This window comes from Nelusetta ayraudi, unplaced genomic scaffold (genome assembly GCF_046127955.1).
Source record: "Nelusetta ayraudi isolate G7.1 ecotype Tasmania unplaced genomic scaffold, CSIRO-AGI_Nayr_v1 ptg000034l, whole genome shotgun sequence".
NCBI lineage: Eukaryota > Metazoa > Chordata > Actinopteri > Tetraodontiformes > Monacanthidae > Nelusetta > Nelusetta ayraudi.
This window is the reverse complement of record NW_027466084.1, coordinates 3,157,501-3,180,750: the sequence shown is the minus strand read 5'-3', so window position 1 is coordinate 3,180,750 and position 23,250 is coordinate 3,157,501. Positions and strand designations below refer to the sequence as shown.

Sequence of the window (23,250 nt, the reverse complement as noted above, 5' to 3'; positions counted from 1 at the left end):
GCATTACAGATTAAAAAACAAAACAAACGCACACGTATATTAAACATATATCAAACTATTTTCTAAATTCTATTTTTTTACATTTAACGCATTAAAAGCTCGACGCTGAAGTGCTGAGTCACGGCAGAACGTTCTTTTTTTCTAGAAATGTTGCTACATCATACTTGTGTCATCGCCATGGTCACGTGTTACCAAGACGCCCTGCAATTGGCGTAGCGGGCGAAGGGGGACGTCGAACAGGTCACGTGGTCCGCCTGCGCGGTATAAATTCGGGTCGTCTCGCCCCTGTCATCTCAACCTCCGGGGAAGAAACGTCAAAGGAGTTCTTGCTTCAACAGTGTTTGAACGGAACTTCTTGTTTTTCTTCTCTTTTCTCTCGCCATTCAGGACACAGATAAAATAACTAACTACCTCTCAACACTTACATACTACGGACCAAGTCGCCGCGAAGCTCTATTTTTTTGTACCGTTTTGTTAAGAAAAGCCTTAAAGAAAACGCCAGCCCAAAATGGAGTCCCAAGTGCGCCAGAACTACCACCGCGACTGCGAGGCCGCCATCAACCGGATGGTCAACATGGAGATGTTCGCCTCCTACACTTACACTTCCATGGTAAGAAAAGACAGCTGTGCAGTGTTTCTTTTGTTCGCCGTCGATGAAATTTTTGTTGTTATGCTTGCTTTTTTAGCTTCAAAATGTGCTATGTGCACAGGCAATGTAATGTGTGTACGGAAGAGAATAAGGGCCGCAAGAAGAGGGGGGTGTTTTTGTTTTCAATTTTCCATTTTCAGAATAAAGTCGAAATTGAGTGTTGGTGAATAAAAAATCTTTAAATTAAAAAAAAGAATAGAAAAAAATACGTTAAGATGTAAAAAAAAAAAAAAAAAAAGTCAACCGGTGTTGTTTTACTCCGCTTCAACGTGAAACACCATCACTTTAAAGCTTGCTGAGAAAATGCAACCTCATGCTTACGCTGCATGCGTTTCTCTCCGCCCAGTGGTTATCAGTGCCTTGAACCTGTTACTCATCAGTGCCTGACCTCACGTTCGACTGCATAACAAGTTGTTTGCCACATGTCGTTGCCTCATAATTATGGATGCCCTCTCCTAATGTTTTTCTTTTTCTCCCTCCCTTCCAGGCTTTCTACTTCTCCCGGGATGACGTGGCCCTCAACGGCTTCTCCCATTTCTTCAAGGAGAACAGCGACGAGGAGCGGGAGCACGCTGAGAAACTGCTGTCCTTCCAGAACAAGAGAGGCGGACGCGTTGTCCTGCATGATGTCAAGGTGGGTTAGGGCGGGGGTTAAAACCTGGGCCCGGGGAGGCCTCGGCGCACCCGTCCTGCCTGGTGCCCCCTCCATGTACTAACGTGACCACCTTGCGCTTAGAAACCCGAGCGTGACGAGTGGGGGAGCGGACTGGAAGCCATGCAGTGTGCGCTGGCCCTGGAGAAGAACGTGAACCAGGCCCTTCTGGACCTGCACAAGCTGGCTTCCGAGCACGTAGACCCCCATGTAAGTTGTTTGGTCTTTTTTTTTTTTTTTTTTTTTTTTTTTTCTAAAGACTTGAGCTTGGGAAATGGACCTTAAACCATTATTGGTATTTTACTCTCTTCTCTCTCTCTCTGTCTAACAGCTGTGCGACTTCCTGGAGAGCCACTACCTGAACGAGCAGGTGGAGGCCATCAAGAAGCTGGGTGACCACATCACCAACCTCACCCGCATGGATGCCCACAACAACAAGATGGCCGAGTACCTGTTCGACAAGCACTCCCTGGACGGCAAGAGCAGCTAAGCGCCGGCCCGACGGCGAGAAGAGCGTGGAGTCCGAATCAATGCGCGCACGCTCCTCCCACTGCTTTCTGCTCATAGCCTCACCGAGCGCAGCGTCAATTTCTGTCAAAATTTGCTAACGCAGTTTCAACGCTCACGTGATCTGATGTCATGCAAGGAGATGGAATTCGTTTTTTCTTTGGTTCTGAATGTGAGCTGACTAATGTTGACGCAAGTGGCATTCTGTCGCCTCCTGTCATTCCCTACAAGCCTCTCTCGTGATATTTCTGTGATTGTGAAATGAATTGCATCTGAAATACAAATTGGAATAAACCTTTTGAGCTGGACTTGAGCGTCTTGTCTTTTCATCTGTGAACTATTCGGGTCATCCCACGAGATAAAAGACACTCTGGGTTTGCGTCAACATTATCTTATCTTAAAATGGGATGTCCTATGTCTTAAAGCTGCAGCTCAGCACATAGGCCGGCTGTAACTGACCTGATGCACATCACAGGTTTTCACGTTAACTTGGCTGAGTTGAGTCAAGGGGTGAAAGTTTCCCCAGAGTCTAGTGTACCTTCACATGTATTGTTTACTGCTAAGCAAGGCACAAGTGCGTCGGTCAGCTGTTTTCAGAAGTCTGCTGTGGTTGTAATTTCCCTTATCTGGCAGACCAGGTTCCAAAGTCTGGCCACCTCGAAGTCAGACTGTGTGCAGTGACTTGTGAACTCCAGTGCAAACACTGCACTTTTGTCTCCGCCAGTGAAAATTAAAGCGTATGAAACGAGTACAGTCATCGATTTTCTTTCAGTTCTGTTTTACAAAACTGTATTCCTGTAATTTGAGACCTTTTTGTGTTTGTTGAAACGAGTCATATTTTGTCCTTGTGATGTTTAAGTACATAGATCGGCGATGGTGTGAAAAGCACTGTTGAAGAAAGTCAATCATGCCGTATGGACACACTGTCGTGAACTTGTTTGAGAGGGTACTGCATAGTGCCATCGCCCTCCAATGGAGATAGACTGCACTGCAGGCTGTCTTGTCTGTCTGTATATCTATCTATCTGACTGACTGTCTGTCTGTCTGTCTAGAAGGGGTTGTCTGACTGGAAGTTCTAATTTGGTTGCTGACCAGGGTGCTGAAGGCACGTTACTTTCAAAAGTCTGATGACTAACTTGCTTGTGACTTTTGATTAAGTTCATGTGCTCCCCCCCCCCCAAAAAAAAGTGAAAAAGATAACAAATCAGTATCTTTCCATACACCCATATATGGTAAAAGCGGAGACACCTCAATTCATCGGCATCCAATTTCGGTTAGATTGAAATTTTGAGGTGAAAGACCAGAGCTTTTAATTTGTAAGAGGGGAGAAAAAGAAAATTGTCCGTTAAAGATGGACTTCCTGTGGTGGAGGTGCTCTGTAAGTCGTTGGCAGCGAGGGATATAGTGGAGATTAACTCTGGCCGGGGGAAGGGTGGTGGTGGTGCAGTGGGGTGGGGTGGGGGTTGGAGAGGCACAGCCGCATGAAGCGACTTGCCATCAGTCAGCAGTGACGGATTTGGTGTGGTGGACAGTTGGATGCTAAGCGGTGAAATAAGAGACAAACAAACAAGAGGAGTTGACATTAAATAGGTGAGTCAAGTGCGTGATTTTTTTTTTTTTTCTTATTTGTAATAATTTGTTTTGGAATTGTTTAGTTTCCATGTTGAACAGAGATACAAGTTAAGAGTTAGTAATGCAAAAAAAAAAAAAAAAAAATTTAAAATGAGCGAATTGACTTATGACTAATAAAAAAAGACAGATTTCTAGAAATTTCCAATTTCTTTACCTTAAAATATCAAGTTTCTTGTTCAAATGAATTTATATCGAAAGTTACTGCAGATCTTCATAACATCAACACATAAATCATTAGAGATCGACTGAATTTCACTATTTTATACTTTGTTGTTGACACTCAGCTCCATTGGTTTAGTTGCAGCGTTCGTCATCACAGGTGATTTGTTGTATTTTAATTCTCTTTTTTGGGGGGGAGCGGAGCGAGTGAAACAATGGTGTAATGAAAAAGCAACACATTTGATGAACAGTCACGCATACTGGGTTCTGTTGCTCAGAACTGGGAAAGATTAGTTTAATTGGATTGACAGAAGCTAGCACACGACTATTTTTAGTTTTCACGCGCAATCAACCACCATTTTGCACCAGCGCAATGTAATTTAGTGTGTGAGACGTTTCAGAGTTGGTTTCTGCTCTTGACCCTCAAATTGGAGAAACAAGAGGAGCCACACTTTAAAGTCAATGGCCCGTTGACAGGATTCCAAGGCCAAAGATACACGTGAACCCACGGAAGATAGCTTATTTTCCGACCATGTCAGGATTTACCCCTTTAAGGGTCTGCGTGCAAAATGCAGCCCGTCAGACGCGAGGAAATTCCAACGTTATGCTACGTACAAAACTAGCGGTGGCTTCTTGTTTAGTGGCCAGACGCCAACGTCAATGTATGCAAATCTCCTCATCCTCCCTGCCCTCTGAACTGTCACCTGTCAGTAAACAACAGTTAGCACAACTTGATGCTAATCAAAACGACGGAAGACGTTGCAGTTGGCAAGGGGACAGCCTCTCACTTGACGGAATACATACTTACTTCACTACTTATTGTGATAGAGAACATTGATATTCATGTTATGTCTCCCCATGTGCTACCATTGGAGGTTCAGTAGTCACCGCTTACACCAGCGACTACTGTGAATGTGCAGCAACCTATTTTTATAATTATTATTATTTTTTTTAATGAATGAGATGATTTTACTTACTAGCTGTCATGTGTGACAGTCTGCAGTGGATGATCTGCAAAAAATGGGTCCTGTCAAGCTGACTAAAATCAACGTGTAATTAGAGTGGGTTGGATAATAATCAGAATAGCAAAATTTCTAATGTTTAATGTGGACAAACTGTCCCTCAAATCTGCCTTTAAATCAGGCAAAAACAATTTTGCTTCTAAAGCAAATAGTTTGCCTGCTCAGGAAGGAACATCGTCTCTGCTGTCATATTTGTCTCGTCCCTTGTAATGTCGCCCTACCAACCCTATCAACCAGGTAACTGGTTGTGAATAGCCTCATTAAGCTGTCAGTGTAAAGAAGCCTATTGTGGCATTTGGCATCAACTCTAAGCCCTCAGCTGAGCCGTCACAGTGACAAAATCCCTCCACCGGCTGTTTACCTCCACTCTTTCACAGAGTGAATCAGGAGCCAGTTGGTGCAAGATCTGATTAAAACGATGCAAAAACTATGCCTTAATGTCCTTTTAACATATATCATAAATATATCATAAAGACATATACTGTTATATGCTGTTCCCCATTTATTACGTTCTTCCTAAACAAATGAATAAAGGTGCAGTTTGTACATTTTGGCTTGGATTTCTTGGCTTGAAAAGCTCGATATAATACCCAGAAATGTATTTGTATAAATGTATAATTACTGTAAAATAAAAGTTGTTTGGGTTTACAATCCATAAAATAATTATTTTACACATACATACAGCAAGGCTCTTGCTCACAGGGGGCCGCCATGTTGCGCCGCCACGTTTATAAGGCAGCCGGTATGGACAATCCAGCCAGACAACATGTTCGGTATTCAGGGTTTCACGTCATCCTCAGATAAACCAAAGGATTCCAGCAAATGGTTTTATATAGCCACTGAAATGCAACAGAATAATTTGCCTTTATTGGGCATGAATACTGAACTGACAGAAAATACATAATCTACATTTACAATCCACCATTTGCCCTTTCATGTCCCCCCCCATGGTTACTGCTGCTGCTGTGCCTAGCAAGCTTTCAATTTGTCCTCATTCAAACCAGCAGGTTAACCTGGCGAAGGGTATTCAGAGAAGATCCGAGCAGCTTTTCAGAGTAATAGTTCAGAAATGTGGGAGAACTGGACAGAAAGAATTGAAATGTGCACTTTGAGTTGGCGGAGTGATGTGAACCAAGAGGACAGAGCGGCTTGTTAAGTCTGAGGGAGATTCTATTTCTGGGTCGAAAGGCTTCCCAGTCATCAATCGGTAAACAGTGGCGGAACCCGTGAAACTTTTTTTTAACAATAGCCTCTTTCTTTGGCTCAGACTGTTGCGGCAACTACGCTGTGGCATATTACACAAACAGGCTGCTGCTCTGGGGATGGACCCGCAAATAAAAGAATGTGTCATTGTGACGTCAGGGCTTCACAGCTGGATTGCAGAACAAACGCACAAAAGAACTTTCCTGCGTCTAGCTGGCTAGCACTGGTGCTTATTTAGCAGGCTAGCACCGGCGCTTATGTATTGGTGATGATCCTCTGCCTCTTTCTTTTCCTCCAATGAAAGTTGTTTATTCTGTAAGTGCAAATGTGTATCCTGCTTACCCTGTGTCTAAACACATTGAATAAACCTGTTTTTTTGTTTTTTTTTTAGAACTTTGTTATTTCCAATTTCACACACTACACCATTGAAGAGTTGCAATTGAAGAGTTATTGCATTTTTGTAGAAGTTGCTACAGGGCTTGATGGAAGGGCCGGAAGCTACTTTGCTTGTTGTTGCAGTAATGCTAGAGCTCCCGTCAGAAAGAACAGTACAGATTCACCACTATTTGGTTTAAGTAAAATCATAAAGATTAGATACATTTTTCAGCTCGGTCATAGAATCTTCAACAATAAAGATAAGTTTGACTGAATTCATTTGGGAAAACTTGTTGTTAGGACCAGTACGGGTAAAGGACTGCGCCCGCTACTTTAAGAAAACAAGAAAATTGGACTACTTACCCTTAAAAGCTTCTACAAACCATCAACCTCTTTGTCCAGTACTGTGTACCATCTGGGAAACCAAGTTCCTACCGACTCTCCCCGGTGATTCAAAAATATCCAGTGTGGCATCATACTTTTCAACGGTTTTGTTTCCCTTTTTGCATTTTCTTTCTCCTCGCTCTCCACACTCCTGCAAAACAGTCCAAATGTGAGGAGACAAACAGACGTGTGCACCTTTTCCTTTCCCCCAAACGTGCTCCGTGGTCGGTTGGCTGCAGCTGCCAATTCCAGAGTCGCCAAGCAGAATCCCGCGCTGGTTTTGACTGTCCGTGATGTCGCTCTTACGCGATTGCAAGACCCCAAGCGCCACAACCGGAGAGCGCCATCCATTCGAGGTGCAGAGGTGTAACGTAATGGAGCAGACAGAAGAAGTAGAAAACAGCAGTCCCTGGACAGAGGAGGAAATTCATTGCCTCGTCAGTCTGTGGGCAGGTAGCTCCATCCAAGCCAAGCTCCAGGGCATGTATCGCAACAAGTCCATTTAGTTTTTGCTATGACATCACACACTGCACGCGCTGGATGACGCCTCAGTCTGAACACAGGCGGATCCCACTTGGACACTGGCTAAAAACAGTGCGGACAGCCGGCCCTAAAAAGTTCGGATGTGAGAAGGAATCTATTTTGAATCGGATTCGCCTGCAGTCTGAACGCAGCCAGACACTTGCCCCTGTGGGAGCCTGTTACATCTCAACTATGAGAGGCCTGTTAGGATGGTAATGCTCAAGAAGTCAACGCAGTCGGCTAGAGCAGAGACCTCAGCAGGACTTTCCGTTCAGTCGAGCTTTGTTGGGAGTGTGAAGGTTGAAGTAGGGGAATGCAGAAGGCTCGGAGTCTGTGATGGAGGCCACTGAGGCCTCACTAGACGCTTTGACACAGAAGGAACGTTTGTCCATCTTTAAGTGGGCGTGCACAAAGCAGAAGGGATGGGTGTCTAGCGATACTTTCTGTCGGTGGGAAGTATGCCATCCAATAGAGGCCATGGAGACACATTTTTGTTCACAGCTGCAGACATTATCCAGACACTTCGACACAGATTGACAGGGAACTATATATCGAAGCGGGTGTAGACAAAGCAAAGGGGCAGGTGTTGCAATACTTGCTGATGACGGGAAGTATTTCATCCTATGTAGGCCCTTCAGACACACTTTATGCTCACAGCTGTGGACAATCTCCAGACACTTTGTCACAGAGGAACAGGGCTGTATTTCCACATGGACATACACAAAGCAGAAGGAACAGTTGGTGCAAAGGGAAGTATGCCATCTAATGGGTGGCCACGGAGACATGCTTGATGTTCACAGCTGTAGACGATCTCCAGACTCTTTGGCACAGAGGAACAGGGGCCTATTTCTAAGTGAGCGTAGACAAAGCAGAAGGCACAGTTGTTTCAATACTTTCTGATGATCGGAAGCACGCCGTCCTTGGCGGCCCGTGCAAGATCACAAACGTCGCCATAGTCATTGAGGGCGATTGCTGATGCCGAAGGTCCGAGCCGAAGATGCACCTGTTTATTTCAAGTGGCTCATTTGGACTTGGAACTCAGAAGTCCACGTGACTCCTCCCAAAGTGACTTCCTCCATCTCCTCAGACCTCAGCAGCGGTGTCAACAGCCTGGAATCTTTTTCCCCTGCCGTTCCGCTCTGAGCAAGGCTTGCAGACAGTCATTAGAGACATGTGTTCCCACAGAATCCTGACCAGGTGGCCCACTGATGTAAGTTTCTGGCGGAAGTCCAGGCTAACTCTGCTGTGACCTAGAGAACAGCTGGGCTCATCAACCTAGTGTTGGGGTGTTCTACAATTGAACTGAAACACCATGATGCATGATTGAACTGAAACACCATGATGCAGCAATCATATCTATCTATCTATCTATCTATCTATCTATCTATCTGGACTAGAGAGAGAGGGAGAGATATGTAGATTTCCCGGTTTACCTTTGAATTATAACTCAGCATTGTTTTGTTAGATATTATATTTGTGTGCAAACACCGAGGTCTCCCTCTAATCCTCTGCTTATGCAATCCATTGAGATAAAGGGGTTAAAGTATCACACTTGACAGTGTGTGTCAGACCTCAGTCCTGCCGTATGATGTGTGTGGAAATCTCTGTAGGTGTGTCTCACCTTCAGCTGGGTGGCAGGAGGGTAAAGTGACGAAAGCGAGCAGGACGAAAGAGGAGTGAAAGAGGGATGATGGCGTGGATGGTGGGAGAAAGGGGAGGAGACCCAGGCAGGCCAACTGTCCTTCATTTGTTTAGGCCAAGGGATTTTTGGATTACCTCTGGCAATTAATCTTGTTAGATCAGTGTGTGAGAGAGCGAGACAGAGAGAGAAAGAGAGAGAGAGAGAGAGAGAGGGAGAGAGAGAGAGAGAGAGAGAGAGAGAGAGAGAGAGAGAGAGAGAGAGAGAGAGAGAGAAATGTGTAGAGAAGGCGGAGTCTGGGTCTGTGGCCTTTGGAGAGTGGCATGATTATCAGAAAGTGATATATAGCCCAACTGACCGTCACATCACATCCCAAAGGTTGGAAAATGTGTCCTCTGCATGTAAGCAGAGCAGAGTTCAGGACAACAGGCAGAATACAATCACAGTTCATTTTCCCACGTATCACTTTCTGTATTGTAATAAAGGTCTCTTGCATGTTTTAGACCACTACTAGCACTAATGTGTGCCTTACCCGTACCACTACAACTTTCATTTATTTTAGGAGCACATTTAACTGAAAGCACATGCTACGGTATTAGCTACTTAGCTTAGCTATGTATAGACGATAAGGGCATAGTCAAAAAAAAAGTTACAAACTTAATTATCTCTTTATGTGGACAACTTCATTGTAACAATGTGTAGTATGTATGTTTCGGACATGTTGAGATTTTGCATTCGACCAGTCCGTCTTATGCTGAACTATGATAGGACGGTGACGTTGGTGAGTTTCTGGCTGATTAAAATTGTTTTGTTTTTTTTTGCCTCCCAGAAAACTGACACACTATGTTTTTTTTGTGTGTGTGTTTTTTTTAATCACTTTGTTGAGATGTTGAGATCTTGCGTCTACCACTCCATCTCATGCTAAACTATCATTAAAGTATTTTTTGATTTTTTTTGATTTTTTTTTTGCCTCCCCCCAAAAACTCCTCTCCTCTCTCTGCTTTCTCCAGAGCAGCGATGCGATTGGTCAGTGTGGCAGGCCCGCGCTTCCGCAGGGCGGCCGAGGAGGAGGAGAAGGAAAAGGAGCGCCCGGCCCCACCGCCCCCCTCCCACCACTCCAGCCACCAGTTCAACAGCATAAAAAACAAATTCTTCAATGAGCTCACGCACCTCCCAAGTAAGCATCCGTGGTCACAGCAAAAAAACGGATGTGCTTTGTCGGATGAGCCACTCATATAACCACAATGTCGATCGTGTGTTGATCAAACATTACCCTCCGAGGGCCATCTCACTTTTTCACCTCATGTGCATCTTGTCTGTCTTCTTCCCTCTCTCATTTCCTCATGTGATCACTCTGCCGCACTCCCCCAGATCATAAACTTAACAGTAAGTCCACTTCGAAGCCCACCCTCCACTTTTGATGACACAAGCCGTCTCCATGGATAACAGGAACATCTCATCTCGTCATTCCCCTGCCGTCACAGCCAGTGTGCAGTCTGCCCTCACCAAAGTTCGCCCAACAGTGGCTAAATCCAACTTATCGGCTCAGTCAATATTGCAGTTATCTGGATTGTCATTTAGGAATCTTTTTAAATCAGCCCATATGCTATAAGTGAACACATCAACCGTATTAATTATTATAGCCACGACCTTGAAAGGGACCTAAGTAGTTTGTCCTAGAAAGACACTACTGACATGTTCTCGTTAAACCTCTCTGTTACTAAGCCGCCTTCCAACTAACTTCACTGATCTTGCTAATAGGTGTTTATGTTTGATAAAAGTAAAGCATTCCAGGTTTTGCACGGCACTTCTTTCTAAAGGACTGGATTATTTTACATGTGCAAAGTGGGAAGGCTGTTTAAAGGCTTAAACAAACTGAAGGACCTTTGGCTTCTCTCCTTTCTTTTTTTTCCAGTGCCCACGTGGGCTGTGGGAGCCATTGTGGTTGTGGTTCTGGCTCTTATTGGCTGCATGGGGTTCTGCATTTTCAAGAAGTGCTTCAACAAGGGCAAGAAGCCCAAGAAAGTCCGCGAGAGAAAGGGAGGGCGGGGGCGCAAGAAGAAGGATAAGGATGGAGAGGACGGAGACGAGAAGAAGGTGAGTTCATCTAAAAACGTGGTAAAAGGCACCAGAATGCCAGAATTTGCATTTCCATCTTTCAAAAATTTGTGTGGGAGGCTCCGCCAGACTCGCTACCAATATATGCCCTGCTACCCCCCCAATGTAGCTGACACCACTGATCTCATTCATCTATTCCCCATTGATCTTTCATAGGGGACAGGTCAACTTTATGAACGCGTAGGAGATTATCAAGATTTTAAATTTAAATCTTTGTGATTTTATATAAAATATTCCTTGGGACACAGACTACAACAGGAAGTACATTAGGGTGGATCTCTAGTTCTCTGTTTAAAAGGGCAATTGTTTCCGTCGATGATTCCATGTTGTACATGGCAGAAGTTGAGGGGGCCAAAGGTGGAGTCCAGAGCTCATTCGGTGAACTCATTCACAGCGCAAATACACTCAAAATTTGACACAAATGAAGAATAGGGTAAATTGAGACAGCGGCAAGTTGCGTCAAGAAGGACTGCACCACTCACATGAACGAAACTGTGTGTTTTTCAGGAAGGAGAAGAAGGAAAAGAAGAGGAGGAAAAAGAGAACTTTGGAAAACTGGAATACACGCTGGATTATAACTTTTCTGATAATCAAGTAAGTGCGTGCTCACTTGTGGACTCTACTTTCCAGACATACAACAGCCCTGGACATGGACTTTCCAGAAACGTCCTCTACGTCCTCCCTTTGACACTCTACATTTAAACTTATCTGCTCCCTTTTTTTCCCCTTCCAGCTGATAGTTGGCATCCTCCAGGCTCAGGACCTGGCAGCCATGGACATGGGTGGGACTTCTGATCCTTATGTCAAAGTCTACATGCTGCCAGATAAGAAAAAGAAGTTTGAGACAAAAGTCCAGCGCAAGAACCTTTGTCCTGTGTTCAATGAGACCTTCATGTTCAAGGTCCGTACCTCTTTACTGATGGCACAATGAAAACAATATTGATCTAAAAACAACGTCTGAACCGAGATACCGCCATACATCTGCTACCGTGTTGATGTTAAAGTTGTCTTTTTTTTTTTTTATCCGCTGCTTACTTGCAGATCCCATACAGCGAGTTGGGAGGTCAAACTCTGGTGCTGCAGGTGTTTGATTTTGACCGCTTTGGAAAACACGACCTCATTGGTGAGATCAAAATCCCCATGAACTCCATTGACCTCGCACAGCCGATACATGAATGGAAGGATCTTGCCGGGGGAGAAAAAGAAGAGGTTTGTGCTTCTCATGTCTCCTTAATGTATTTTGAATGGAAGCAATCGCTCCGCCGCTCGATGCAATCGAGGCGATGAGCACAACGATCCAATCCAAACCCTTATGTTTCACCCCATGACAGCAAGAGAAGCTGGGTGACATCTGCATATCACTTCGTTACGTGCCCACTGCGGGGAAGCTAACAGTGAACATCATGGAGGCCAAGAACTTGAAGAAGATGGACGTCGGCGGACTGTCAGGTGAGGAAACGCACGTGGCTGCAAGGCGCGCTCGGATCGCTATCGCCGCTTTCACCTCCTGATGTCCACCCCACTTCTCCTGCCTGCTGTCCTTTAGATCCGTTTGTCAAAGTGGTGCTGCAGCACAACGGGAAGCGACTGAAGAAGAAAAAGACGTCGGTCAAGCAGAACACACTGAACCCCTACTTCAACGAGAGCTTTAGCTTCGAGATCCCCTTCTCCCAGATCCAGGTTTGTCCACTTTTTCATTTTACTGTGTATTTATCACACCATCGATCACATCGATTTAAAACTAAAGAATTTCATTATGTAGGCAGTGACATTTTTGAGCCGGCCCAGATGGTGCAGCTTATGTGTCTATCAAGCGCTTACCCAAGCTGGAAAAGCAAAACATTTAACTGCCTCCTGGCAGCAGGTTGCAGTGTGGTGCGCTGTTGTTTTTGCAGAATGCTGTTGTTACCATTAAGTCAAAGAGCGCAGCAAATGAAATATTCCCAAAGATGATTCATGCATAGTGTTCCGTGGATTACTGTTTTGCCTTTTAATATCACGTAGCACAAAAAAAGCGCTCTTCCTTACTTCTAATTCTCTTCACGTACAGAAAATCCAGGTGCTGATCACTGTGTACGACTACGACAAGCTGGGCAGCAACGACCCCATTGGCAAGTGCTGGATTGGCTACGGCGCATCAGGGGTTGGTCTCCGCCACTGGTCAGACATGTTGGCCAATCCCAGGCGTCCAGTGGCCCAGTGGCACACACTGCTACAAGAGGAAGAAGTGGACACGGCTCTCAAGGCCCCTATCCGTTAAACGAACTGACACAATATACACGTTGTCATCTGCATGGAAGGGTAGGCTTCCATTCGGAATCCTACAGCCATGGAGTTAATTCATTCATTCATTCATTCATTCATTCAGTGACGGTCTAACTTTAAAGGGAACCTTTATTTGTTGTTAGTTTCACAGTGTCATTTATGTTGAAATACTTTGGCCATATGACTACATGTGTGCTTTTTACCCTTGAAATATTTCCTAAATGTGCATTCGAAAAATGTAATCCACAAACGCATTGAGACCCGAGTGCGGCAAAATATCAAACACGGAGGCTTGAAAAGATTGGAAAAGAAAATAAGAAGGAATATTTGAAAAATGTAGAAAACGTCTTGACACTCCAGCTCCCTTTTTGTTTATGCTATGAAATTTAGTGTAGAAAACTTTATAGCACCGTTTTTATCAGTAAAAAAAAAAACAGCTTAACTTGAAAAAAAAGCTGACGTCATTCCTAATATTTTGCCACTCTAGTAACAGGGTAAACTGTTCTTTCTTTTTCTTTCTTATCTTTTTTCTCTTTTTCCTTTTTTTTTCTTTTCTTTTTTCTCATAAACTGTTGTTTCAAAGGTCAAGCAGTTGCTCGGATGATTGAACGTTGCTGTTAGTTAGTTATGTTAATATTAATGCTAATATTTAATCCGTTTTGTTGATTACCTGTGTCTTTCTCAACTTGTCTCAAGCTTAAGGGGGCGATACGAAGTTGTCCTGATGGAAACCCTTTGGATTTAGGGTTGTATTGGTTACATCCAACATCATTTTAGCCCTTGATGATGCGATGTTCCACCCCAGGTGAAACAGCCCTGAGATTTAACTCACCAATTTTGTATTACCTTACATGTGGCAAGGATGAAAATCACATGTTGCCCCTTTAAATAATAATTTTGCCTAACACAAAAAAGATATTCACAAAGATGTTCATTTTCTAAGTTTCAAGTATATGGCGTCAAGTCTTAAATAATGAAATAATAATATAAAATGATGTTCTTTTTCATTGTTGCCCCTCTGAATAGTCGTACCCAGATATTCCCTGTCAAACACTTAGCTCCACGCTTTGACTGATTACGGCTTAATCCCCTGTGGCCGATTGTGCGTAATTGTATGTGTGACGGACGTCCTGCTTGGGTCGTCCGGTGAACGGCCGTATTTATGATCGTATGCGTGTATTTGTGTATAACAATATAAGAAATGTAACAACGTTTTTTTTTTTTTGTGGCTTCTCTTTCAAGTCATACGAGTGTGATTGTATAACGGACAAACAAAAAAGGAGTAGAAGAATGAATAAAATATTTCCAAACAACAACAACGACAACAGATGGTTTGGGGGTGGTGGGATTTATATGTGTGCACACACACTCGATATAATACCCTCATGTGTGAGCATGATACCATTATAAAGCACCAGACTTGGTTGGATGCCTGACCCTGGGGGTTAAAGATGATCCCATTGAATCATGATCTATGTTTGATGGGATTAAACCGCCAGTGTCGTCGATGCAAAATTTTGCGGAATAGTTAGTTAACACTTAACATTAGTTATTTTCCTGCAGGCGCCTTATGAGTGGAGCGAGCCTGCTCTTCTTCTGCGCTTCAGCCGTGAGTTCTGACTGGCTGAGGTCTCCGTGCGTCCTTGTGCGCTTAGTGAAAGGCTGGATTAACAGCGTGCCCTCTTGAGTCCTTGTCTCACGCAGCGAGCCAAACATGTGAGGTGGGAATTAGAGAAGGGAGGTGGAGGCGGCGGGCGGAGGAGGGGCTTGGACTTTCATTAACATAGGAAAAAGAAGAACTCAATTCTCTCAAGTGTCACTCAAGTCTTGCATCACTTCCTGTCATTTCGAGCGTCTCTTACAAAGGTCAAGCCCCCCCCCCCCCCGGGATCCAATATGGTGGCCTATTCATTTCAATGGAGTTGCTCAACCAGCGCAGATGCAGAAGAAAGAAAGAAATAAAAAAAATTGTGTTCCGAGTTGATTCCGCATTATGCAACCCCATAGAATATAGTGCAGTAGTTTCACTTCCCATCACGCCTCTGTACGCATCGGCCAATCAGAACGAGCCGAGACACAGCAGCACGTATGACCCTGTGACATCTTACTGGGAATATAAAACTCTTTTCTGACGATTTTCTGGTCTTTTTTTCTATTTTTTTTTTTATTTTAGAAAGACTAAAAGACCATGACTTAAAAATCTACAATAGATAATAAATCTACAATTATGAACCGTGTTTCAGGTCACATTAATCCTGTAAGCCGTTTTACAGGCATTATTTATTGTATTGCCTTCTATGGGGAAAAATTAAAACTTTTAGTGCCACAATGTTTTTTGGGGGGCTGCAGTACCTCTAGTGGCCACTGAGTGTCCAGTTCTTATAACACATCCATGACAAAGGGTCGTACTTTTCTGTCATGTCTTGAACCCTGCGGTCAAGTTTGTGTTTGTCTGTTCAGTTCATTTAAATTTTCTTATGACTTCCTGCTTTATTTTGAAATCCCGTTCCGCTCATGCGTGGGTTGACTTCCCCTTCCCCTGTGTGTCCCCACCTGGTCTGATTCGTCTTCGTGGCCCTGATTGTTTCCACCTGTTCCCCATTACCAACTGAGTATACACAGCCTGGGTCTCGCCTTGGACACTTGGGGTACTGGGACGCTTGTTTGCTCGGACACTTCTGAGAAGACAGAAGACAGCCAGCCACACATGTCCAGGTTTGGGAGAGACACTGCTGTTGTCTAATGTAGGAAAAAATGAACAATTATTAAGTATTTGAAAACACAACGAGCATCAGCAGCTGTGTGACCTGCTGCGTCTGGTCATAGAGCAGCAGCTATGTTTGATAACCAGTCTGAAGATTTGACTCATTAGTCATCCAAACTTTTAGGAGGCGGCAAAAAAAAAAATAAATAAAAAATGCAGCAACGCGACAAAAGTCCGCTTCTGATGTTGTTTTATTTTTTATTTGTCGTTACATCTCACCAATAAACACTCAGAACTTGACACAAACGCGTGGCAGGCCATAAGGCCGCGACGGCTCTTGCAGATGAGATAGTAAATTTGTCTTTTTCTGTCTTCTGATTATTTTTTTTCCCCCCTCCTCCTCCTCCGTCACTTCCAGCGGCCACCCACCTTCCCTTTGCCGTGGCCCTTTTTACTGTTTGAGGAAGAGCAAATGTAGAGAGGGGAGACGTCACAGACCTGATGCGGATGAGTAGCGTTGTCTTATTGTGTTTTTTTTTTTTTTTTTTACGTGTTTACTCACAATTTCTGAGCATGTTGGATTCGGTTCAGCAGCACGATGATCTGCGGAAAAAAAACAAAAACAATTGTCAATTGCTTTGGGAGCTGATCTTAATGCAATGGGCTTCACGCTGCTAATTCTTGTCTTTTTGTTGTTGTTGTTGTTGTTGTTGTCTGAACATAGTGAACAATTATCTGGTCAGTTTGGTCAGTTTTAACCGCATTACCTCATATTTTTGGTGCTTCATGTATTCCATGAAGTCAAACTTCTCCGACTCCAGCTGGTAGATCCAGTTCCACATCTCTTGAGCACGTTGCCTGGGACACACACACACACACACACACACACACACACACACAAACAAACGTTTCGCAAGATTCCGAAACCTTAAAATCGGCACTTTTTGTTAATGTGTAAAATTTCAAATTTTTTGTCATTGCAGTACAAACTTGATCAGTCTACATGGATTGCCTAACATCCTTTTGAATGTTTTACCAAACGAGCCACTTCTACTTTATTCTGACACAAACTATTCATTCTCTCGTGGGTTAATTGGACAATGAGCTGCCTGAGGGCCTCGGCCTCGTCTGATCCGAAAACACAAACGTCAACATCCACCAACAATTGTATATTGAATTAATTTAGCAAAATCATTTTGTTGGCCTCAAATTAAAGCTCCAGTGTGTAAAATTTGGTCTGATTTATGATTTTTATAAATTGCTTCATAAATTGCATATAAATACATTAATTAAAGTGTATAATCGCAGTACAATTAAAGTGTTTTGGTTTTACAACCCTTAAAACGGTTCCTATATAATAATATAAGACTATACATAGAGCAATGTGGGTCTTGCTCGCAGTAAGCTGGCATCTTGCACCACCACATTTCTATGGAAGCCTGGTGTGGACAATCCAGCTGCTTGACAGCATGTTTTAGATTTAGGGTGAAAAAACAAAAAAACATTGAAGAAGAAGGTGGACTGGCAAGCTCAGGAGAGCGAGGGTGAGAGGATGAGCGCTGCAACCTAAAATGCAACCACTTGATGCTTGACCCACCTCAGGGCGTCCTCCCTCAGGCTTTCCACGGTGAGGGGCTGTCGCCTCTCGGCTAGAGTCTTCTTCTTGATCTCTCTGCCCGTGAGTCGCTTTCCCCTCTTGGTCTCAGCCTGGAAACCACACAGCCCACTTGTTACGTCGCCCTCCTCACCGCCTCGTCACAGTCATACAGTCATCACTACTGCCGCCCGACCTTCGCCAGGAAGCCTCCAAAGTTGGCCCCGATGCCGGACAGAACCTTCTTCTTCTTGGCATCGTCTTCAGCCTTCTTCTTGGCCTCCTCTTCCTCTTTTCTGTGGCGTTCCTCCTACAGTGCCAAATTTGTGAGAATGTGAGAAACGGTTTTGGCATTTTTGAGCGTGCGGTGTTTGTTTTACCGTAATCCTGTTCTGTCTGTCCTTCTCCTTCTCTGCTCTGACTCTATGGATCTCGGCCCTCTCTGAGCGACGGCGCTCCTGGTGGGGAGAAAAGCAGCCGTAGAAACTTGCAGAAAGATAAATCACTCAGGGTCTCACAAGCTCGGGGTCGCTCGCGATGAGCTCAATCGACGACATTCGTACTGAGCGAAAGCTTCGTCCCAAAAACCGTGATATCCAGGAGTAAGAGACATGAGATGAGTCAAAGTCTCTGTGGTGCATCAGTCACTTTTGTAGTCGGAAGAGATATTTGTTTCTTGAGAGGTTGGGAATAGAATAAACCTACGATTCGATCTTTGAGGCTGATGAGTTCCTCCTCGTCCTTCTTCCTCTGCTCAAAGTGCACGTCAATCAGAGTGTGCAGCTCCAGCAAGTCCTTCTCCATACGCTTCCTGTGGATGTCCTAACGGGGCGACGTTCACGTTAATTGAATTTGAAGTTGCTGACATTTAAAGGGCTGAAACACGAGAAGAAATCGACGCTAGAATAAAAAGTAATTGCAATAAACTTGATTTATGTCGTGCCTGTCATCACACAGCGGAAGGCTCTTGACGCAACAATAGCTACATACATTTAAAGGCAGCAACAATATTGCTAAAGAATGCTAACAATTGAATCTGAAAAAACAACCTTTACCTGAAAACACTCAATAAAAACAGTCAAATTTTAAAAGTAGAGCGGTTCCTCATGCAGAGATGATGTGTAGATGTTGAAGGAGTCACTGCTGACACCTGAGAAGTAAAAAGTCTGGTGTCCATCAGGCACCTGAGGGAGTTCTACGAACGACTTACTCCAAATTTACAGATATACTCTCATACATAAACAAGCCATGCTTAATTTCCTCCAACCAATTGGGCTCAAGTAATAGAACCAATGTGACAAGGGATCAAAGTATGCATTGATCCTTGGGCTTAACCCCTCTGAGTTTGGGCCAGCGAAGGTTTCTCACCTGATATGTCACGATAACATAATGCTGGGGTCCTAGAATGCCTGACTTCCTGGTTACTGTTTCTTTATATTAGCATTCCATGGATACTCCTCTTTAAAATTCCCCTCCAGTCTCTACCCAAGTGGACCTTTGTATGAAAGAAGTCAGGGATACAATACACCACCTTTTGAGCTAATTCTTATGACAGTCAGAATAGTGACGAAGTATGAAGAAATCTGATGGAGAGCTGAGTTCTCATGACAGACGCTGAAGTCTCAGTGGAAATTCTGCTTGACAGCTACAATGACCGCGACCTGAATCGTGACACGAAATGAATGGCGAGCAAAATTTTGATTTTTTACGGAGAATAAAGACATCACCCATCCCTATCCGTGCCTTCTCGGAACAAGCGCCACGTCCTGACGTGTTACAGCCATAGCGGCGAACAAGTGCGATTCTTGTGTCCGTGTCAGCAACTTCCAACTTTAATCCTGCCACTTACATCAAAATCCACCCTCTCTCCTTCAGGGATCTTCGGAGGGGCAAGCTGGGGAGCCATGGGTCTGGAGACGACGACGACGACGGCAACAACGAAAAAGACAGGAAAAGAAAAGGTGGAACGAGTGCACACAGACAGAGTGATATAGCCCATGTTGACCTGGGCAAGAATGAAATGGCGAGTGGTGTGAACATACTTGGGTTTGGGGCGCTCCTCTTCTGTAAAGCAACAGCCACATGGGGAAAAAGATCATGAAATTAAAGTTAATGGAGGACCCCCACCCCAAAAAAAAAAAAAAAAAAATTAAAAAAAATTGTTGTAAATAAATTGAAAATGTGTGTGACACTGATGGGTAGTTTTAGCAAAGTAGATAACGCACAAAACAGAAAATGAGCTCATTTTTTTTTAAATTATCAAACAGAACACAAACTCCCTTACCAATCCATTGGTACACTGAGCTGAATTTGGTATTTGGTCATGTTTGCCACTCTTAGTAGTTACCAAAGCATCTGGTTAAAGTATTTGAATTCTTTACAAAGTTTTAACAGCTTCACTGCATTTAAGTGTAAAGACTGGCCTTCCGAAAGAGGGGTACAGTGGGGTATATATGGGTAGATTCTTAATATTGTTACGCTTGAATATGTTAGGTCAGTCATTTTCTTGGGGAGGGGGGGTGAGTATAGGTTTGAGGTTAGGTGACATGATGTCGAGCTTGAGGACAGGAGAGATTCTTATCCTTGAGCAAGTCGCAATCCGTTTCTCACCTTCCTCCTGGGCATCTTGATCTGATGGAGCGGCACGACGACGGATTGAAAGATTGAATATGTATTGAAATGATGAAGGAGTGTGTTACATGGAGCCAGAATGGTGCCGTGAATGAAAGTCAAGAAAGAAAAGAGGGTTAAAGAGACCCAACCCCGGGGCCAGAACCAAGACAGAGGAGGATAAATGACCGGAGGATGGAGGAGAAAGATAAAAAAAAAACAAAAAACAGGTGAAACATGTGAAAGGCAGTGAGCAATAAGGAAGAACAGACAGTCAAAAGCTGGAGGAAGAAATGTACAGAATGAAACAGGGAGAGTGAACGAAGCAGATGTTTAGAGCAGTGTTTTTCAACCTTGTTTGAGCCACGGCACATTTATCATATTGAAAAAAAAAAAAATCCCATGGCACACCACCAACCAAAAATATTATAAAATGACACTTTTTAGCCTAATGTTGACAATAACGTCTGTTCATTTAGACTCACTCAGTGTGAAACCTGTTTAAATGCACACAAAGCTGACATCGTGGGAGGAATTGGGGGAGGAAGGTAGGATTACATGACTTTTAAAGCAGCGTTTCTCAACTGGTGGGTTGTTACCCAAAAGTAGGTCCCTGGAGCTATTATGATTGGGCCGTGGCTTCGTGGGCAGTTTCCCTTTTTCTTAAAATATATATGTTTCTAGAGAAAATGTTGGGCATTAATTTTGCAGAACACACAATTCAATGAAATAATTTCAATAACTTATTTACTGCACATGACAAAAAGGGCGCTCGTGGTTTTGACGTTATTGTTGTGTAATAAATTTGGGTTGCGACTTCATGATGAGGGGGCGAAAAAAGATGTGGGTCCTGAGACTCGACCAGTTAAGAATCAGTGGTTTAAAGCACAGCCACTCCACAATGGATTCTTATCGTTTTAGACCAATTAAGTGAACGTGGATGATTTTTCAAGGCACACGTGTCATTATCTGACCGTGCACTAGCGTGCCGCAGCGCAGTGGTTGAAAAACACTGACGCAGTGAACAAACATTGGCAAAACACAGATGGGTGACATGTCGGCGGTAGGCGTTGGGGCTCGTTAGATGTTTTTACTCTACAGCTGAGAGTTTGATGAACTTTTTTTAATTTTTTTTTAAATCTCAATATAATCTCAATATATTTTTCAGTTACATTAAGCCTGTTGGTTAGCCCTGAGCAGTGCTGAAAGTCTGACTGGTGATTGGCACAAACTTTTCTTACCTTGGTACTCTTGCTCCTCTGAGAGGTCGAATCAGCAGCGTCAGCCAATGAGAGAGCGGCAGGGGGGGCGGGGTTTTAAGAGGGGGGAGAGTTAGTGGAGCGTCTGTATAAACCACACGCTGATGGTGAATGGAGGGGGGAGACTCTAGAGTGTGTACATCGAGTGAGGGAAAAAATAATGGCATCTAAATACAACCGCTTGGCATGGTGTTCATGTCTCAAGGCATGAGAATTGAGCCACTTTTAACCCCGCGAGTGCTCGCATCCTCACCTCCTCCATCCTCCTCGGCAGGCTCCTCCTCCAGCTCTGCGTCCTCCTCTGTAGCAAAGACGTCCAGAAGGATTGGTCGTGTGGAATCACAAGAAATTACATTTGAATATGTGATTATGTATGTATATATATATATATATATATATATATATATATATATATATATATATATATGTACAGCTCTGGAAAAAATTAAGAGACCACTTGCAAAATGATCCGTTTTTCTGATTTTACTATTTATAGGCATGCGTTTCAGTAAAATAGACATTTTTGTTTCATTCTTTAAACTATTGACAACATTTCTCCAAAATTCCAAACAAAAATGTTGTCATTTCTAGCATTTATTTGCAGAAAACGACAAATGGTCAAAATAACAACAAAAAAAAAGATGCAGTGTTTTCAGACCTCAAAGAACACAAAGAAATCAAGTTTATATTTGTTTTGAAACACCACAAAACTGATGTTTTAACTTAGGAAGAGTTTGGAAATCAATATTTGATGGAATAACGCTGATTTTTAATCACAGCTTGCATGCGTCTTGGCATGCTCTCCACCAGTCTTTCACATTGCTGCTGGGTGACCTTATGGCACTCCTGGCGCAAAAATTCAAGCTGCTCAGCTCTGTTTGATGGCTGGCAACCATCCGTCTTCCTCTTGATCACATTCCAGAGGTTTTCAATGGGGTTCAGGTCTGGAGATTGGGCTGGCCGTGACTGGGTCTTGATCTGGTGGTCCTTCATCCACACCTTAATCGGCCTAGCTTCGTGGCAAGGAGCATAGTCCTGCTAGAAGAAACAGTCCTCAGAGTTGGGGAACATTATCAGAGCAGAAGGAAGCAAGTTTTCTTCAAGGATGACCTTGTACGTGGCTTCATTCATGCGTCCTTCGCAAAGACAAATCTGCCCGATTCCAGCCTTGCTAAAGCACCCCCTCCACCTAGTTTCGCGGCTTGTAGGCCTGTCCAGGTCTCCATCTAACCATTAGATGACCAGGTGTTGGAAAAAGACCTTCCTCCAGTCCTCTTTGGTCCAATCCTTATGGTCTTTTGCAAACCTCAGCCTGGCTCTTTCCTTTGCTTCTCATTGATGAAGGGATTTTTTTCTAGCTTTACACGACTTGAGCCCTGCCTCTAGGAGCCTGTTTCCAACTGTTCTTGCCGTGCACTACACCCCAGCTGCCATTTGCCATTCTTTTTGTGAGTCACTTTACGCCATCTTACGGTTGCTGAGTGACATTCGAATGAGTTGACGGTCATCCTGGTCAGTGAAGAGTCGTTTTTTTTTGCCCTCTGCCAGCCCGTAGCTTTGTTGTCCCCAATGTCTGCTGCTTGATCGTGTTCTGATGAACTACCGTCTTAGAAAATTAAAGGAGGGAAGCAACCTGACGCTCATTGTATCCCTCCGCCAGTAAAACCAGAATTGAACCCTCAAGACGTTTCTTTTCAACTCTTTTGGCATGGTCATTAGTTATTTTGTTGATTCCAATTACTTTTGAGGTACTACTAGCACTGTTTTGACCATCCAGCTGGTCCTATTGCAAGAGGATGGTGATGACCATAGCAGGTGGTTTTTATTCTTTTCCTTGCCAAACAAGATTTTGTTCAGGTGATCACCTAATCAATACTTCATAAAGTAGAACGAGGTGTGCCTGTGTTGTAATTCAACAGACACTAGAATGGAATGGCTGTCAAGCATGCAGAGATG

General features: G+C 43.7%; 3 protein-coding genes across 6 annotated transcripts; 2 read left to right on the top strand and 1 right to left on the bottom strand.

The window, feature by feature from the left end:
* The first annotated feature begins 288 nt into the window (after window positions 1-288).
* On the top strand, window positions 289-2,116 carry fthl27 (ferritin, heavy polypeptide-like 27). Its single transcript, XM_076032484.1, has 4 exons — window positions 289-610; window positions 1,137-1,283; window positions 1,386-1,511; window positions 1,633-2,116. Exons 1-4 carry the CDS (start codon window positions 509-511, stop codon window positions 1,789-1,791), a joined length of 534 nt encoding a protein of 177 aa, XP_075888599.1. The 5' UTR covers window positions 289-508; the 3' UTR covers window positions 1,792-2,116.
* Window positions 2,117-3,298: 1,182 nt separating this feature from the next.
* syt5a (synaptotagmin Va) lies at window positions 3,299-13,620 on the top strand. 2 transcript variants are annotated; one of them, XM_076032479.1, is made up of 10 exons: window positions 3,299-3,398; window positions 9,755-9,921; window positions 10,116-10,130; window positions 10,660-10,841; window positions 11,370-11,456; window positions 11,596-11,763; window positions 11,904-12,071; window positions 12,194-12,311; window positions 12,409-12,542; window positions 12,913-13,620. In XM_076032479.1, exons 2-10 carry the CDS (start codon window positions 9,762-9,764, stop codon window positions 13,120-13,122), a joined length of 1,242 nt encoding a protein of 413 aa, XP_075888594.1. In that variant the 5' UTR covers window positions 3,299-3,398; window positions 9,755-9,761; the 3' UTR covers window positions 13,123-13,620. The 2 variants fall into 2 exon arrangements, with proteins under 2 accessions (XP_075888594.1, XP_075888595.1); XM_076032480.1 differs by lacking the exon at window positions 10,116-10,130.
* A 2,444-nt stretch (window positions 13,621-16,064) lies between these two features.
* On the bottom strand, window positions 16,065-21,591 carry tnnt1 (troponin T type 1 (skeletal, slow)). Of its 3 annotated transcripts, XM_076032482.1 has the most exons (12): window positions 21,548-21,571; window positions 21,277-21,294; window positions 20,036-20,056; window positions 19,468-19,489; window positions 19,275-19,335; window positions 18,131-18,247; window positions 17,806-17,883; window positions 17,622-17,735; window positions 17,429-17,538; window positions 16,599-16,689; window positions 16,394-16,434; window positions 16,065-16,285 (listed from the first exon to the last, which is right to left on the bottom strand). In XM_076032482.1, exons 5-12 carry the CDS (start codon window positions 19,329-19,331, stop codon window positions 16,240-16,242), a joined length of 654 nt encoding a protein of 217 aa, XP_075888597.1. In that variant the 5' UTR covers window positions 19,332-19,335; window positions 19,468-19,489; window positions 20,036-20,056; window positions 21,277-21,294; window positions 21,548-21,571; the 3' UTR covers window positions 16,065-16,239. The 3 variants fall into 3 exon arrangements, with proteins under 3 accessions (XP_075888597.1, XP_075888596.1, XP_075888598.1); XM_076032481.1 differs by lacking the exon at window positions 20,036-20,056 and having other exon boundaries at window positions 21,548-21,591; XM_076032483.1 differs by lacking the exons at window positions 20,036-20,056; window positions 21,277-21,294 and having other exon boundaries at window positions 21,548-21,591.
* Window positions 21,592-23,250: the final 1,659 nt, after the last annotated feature.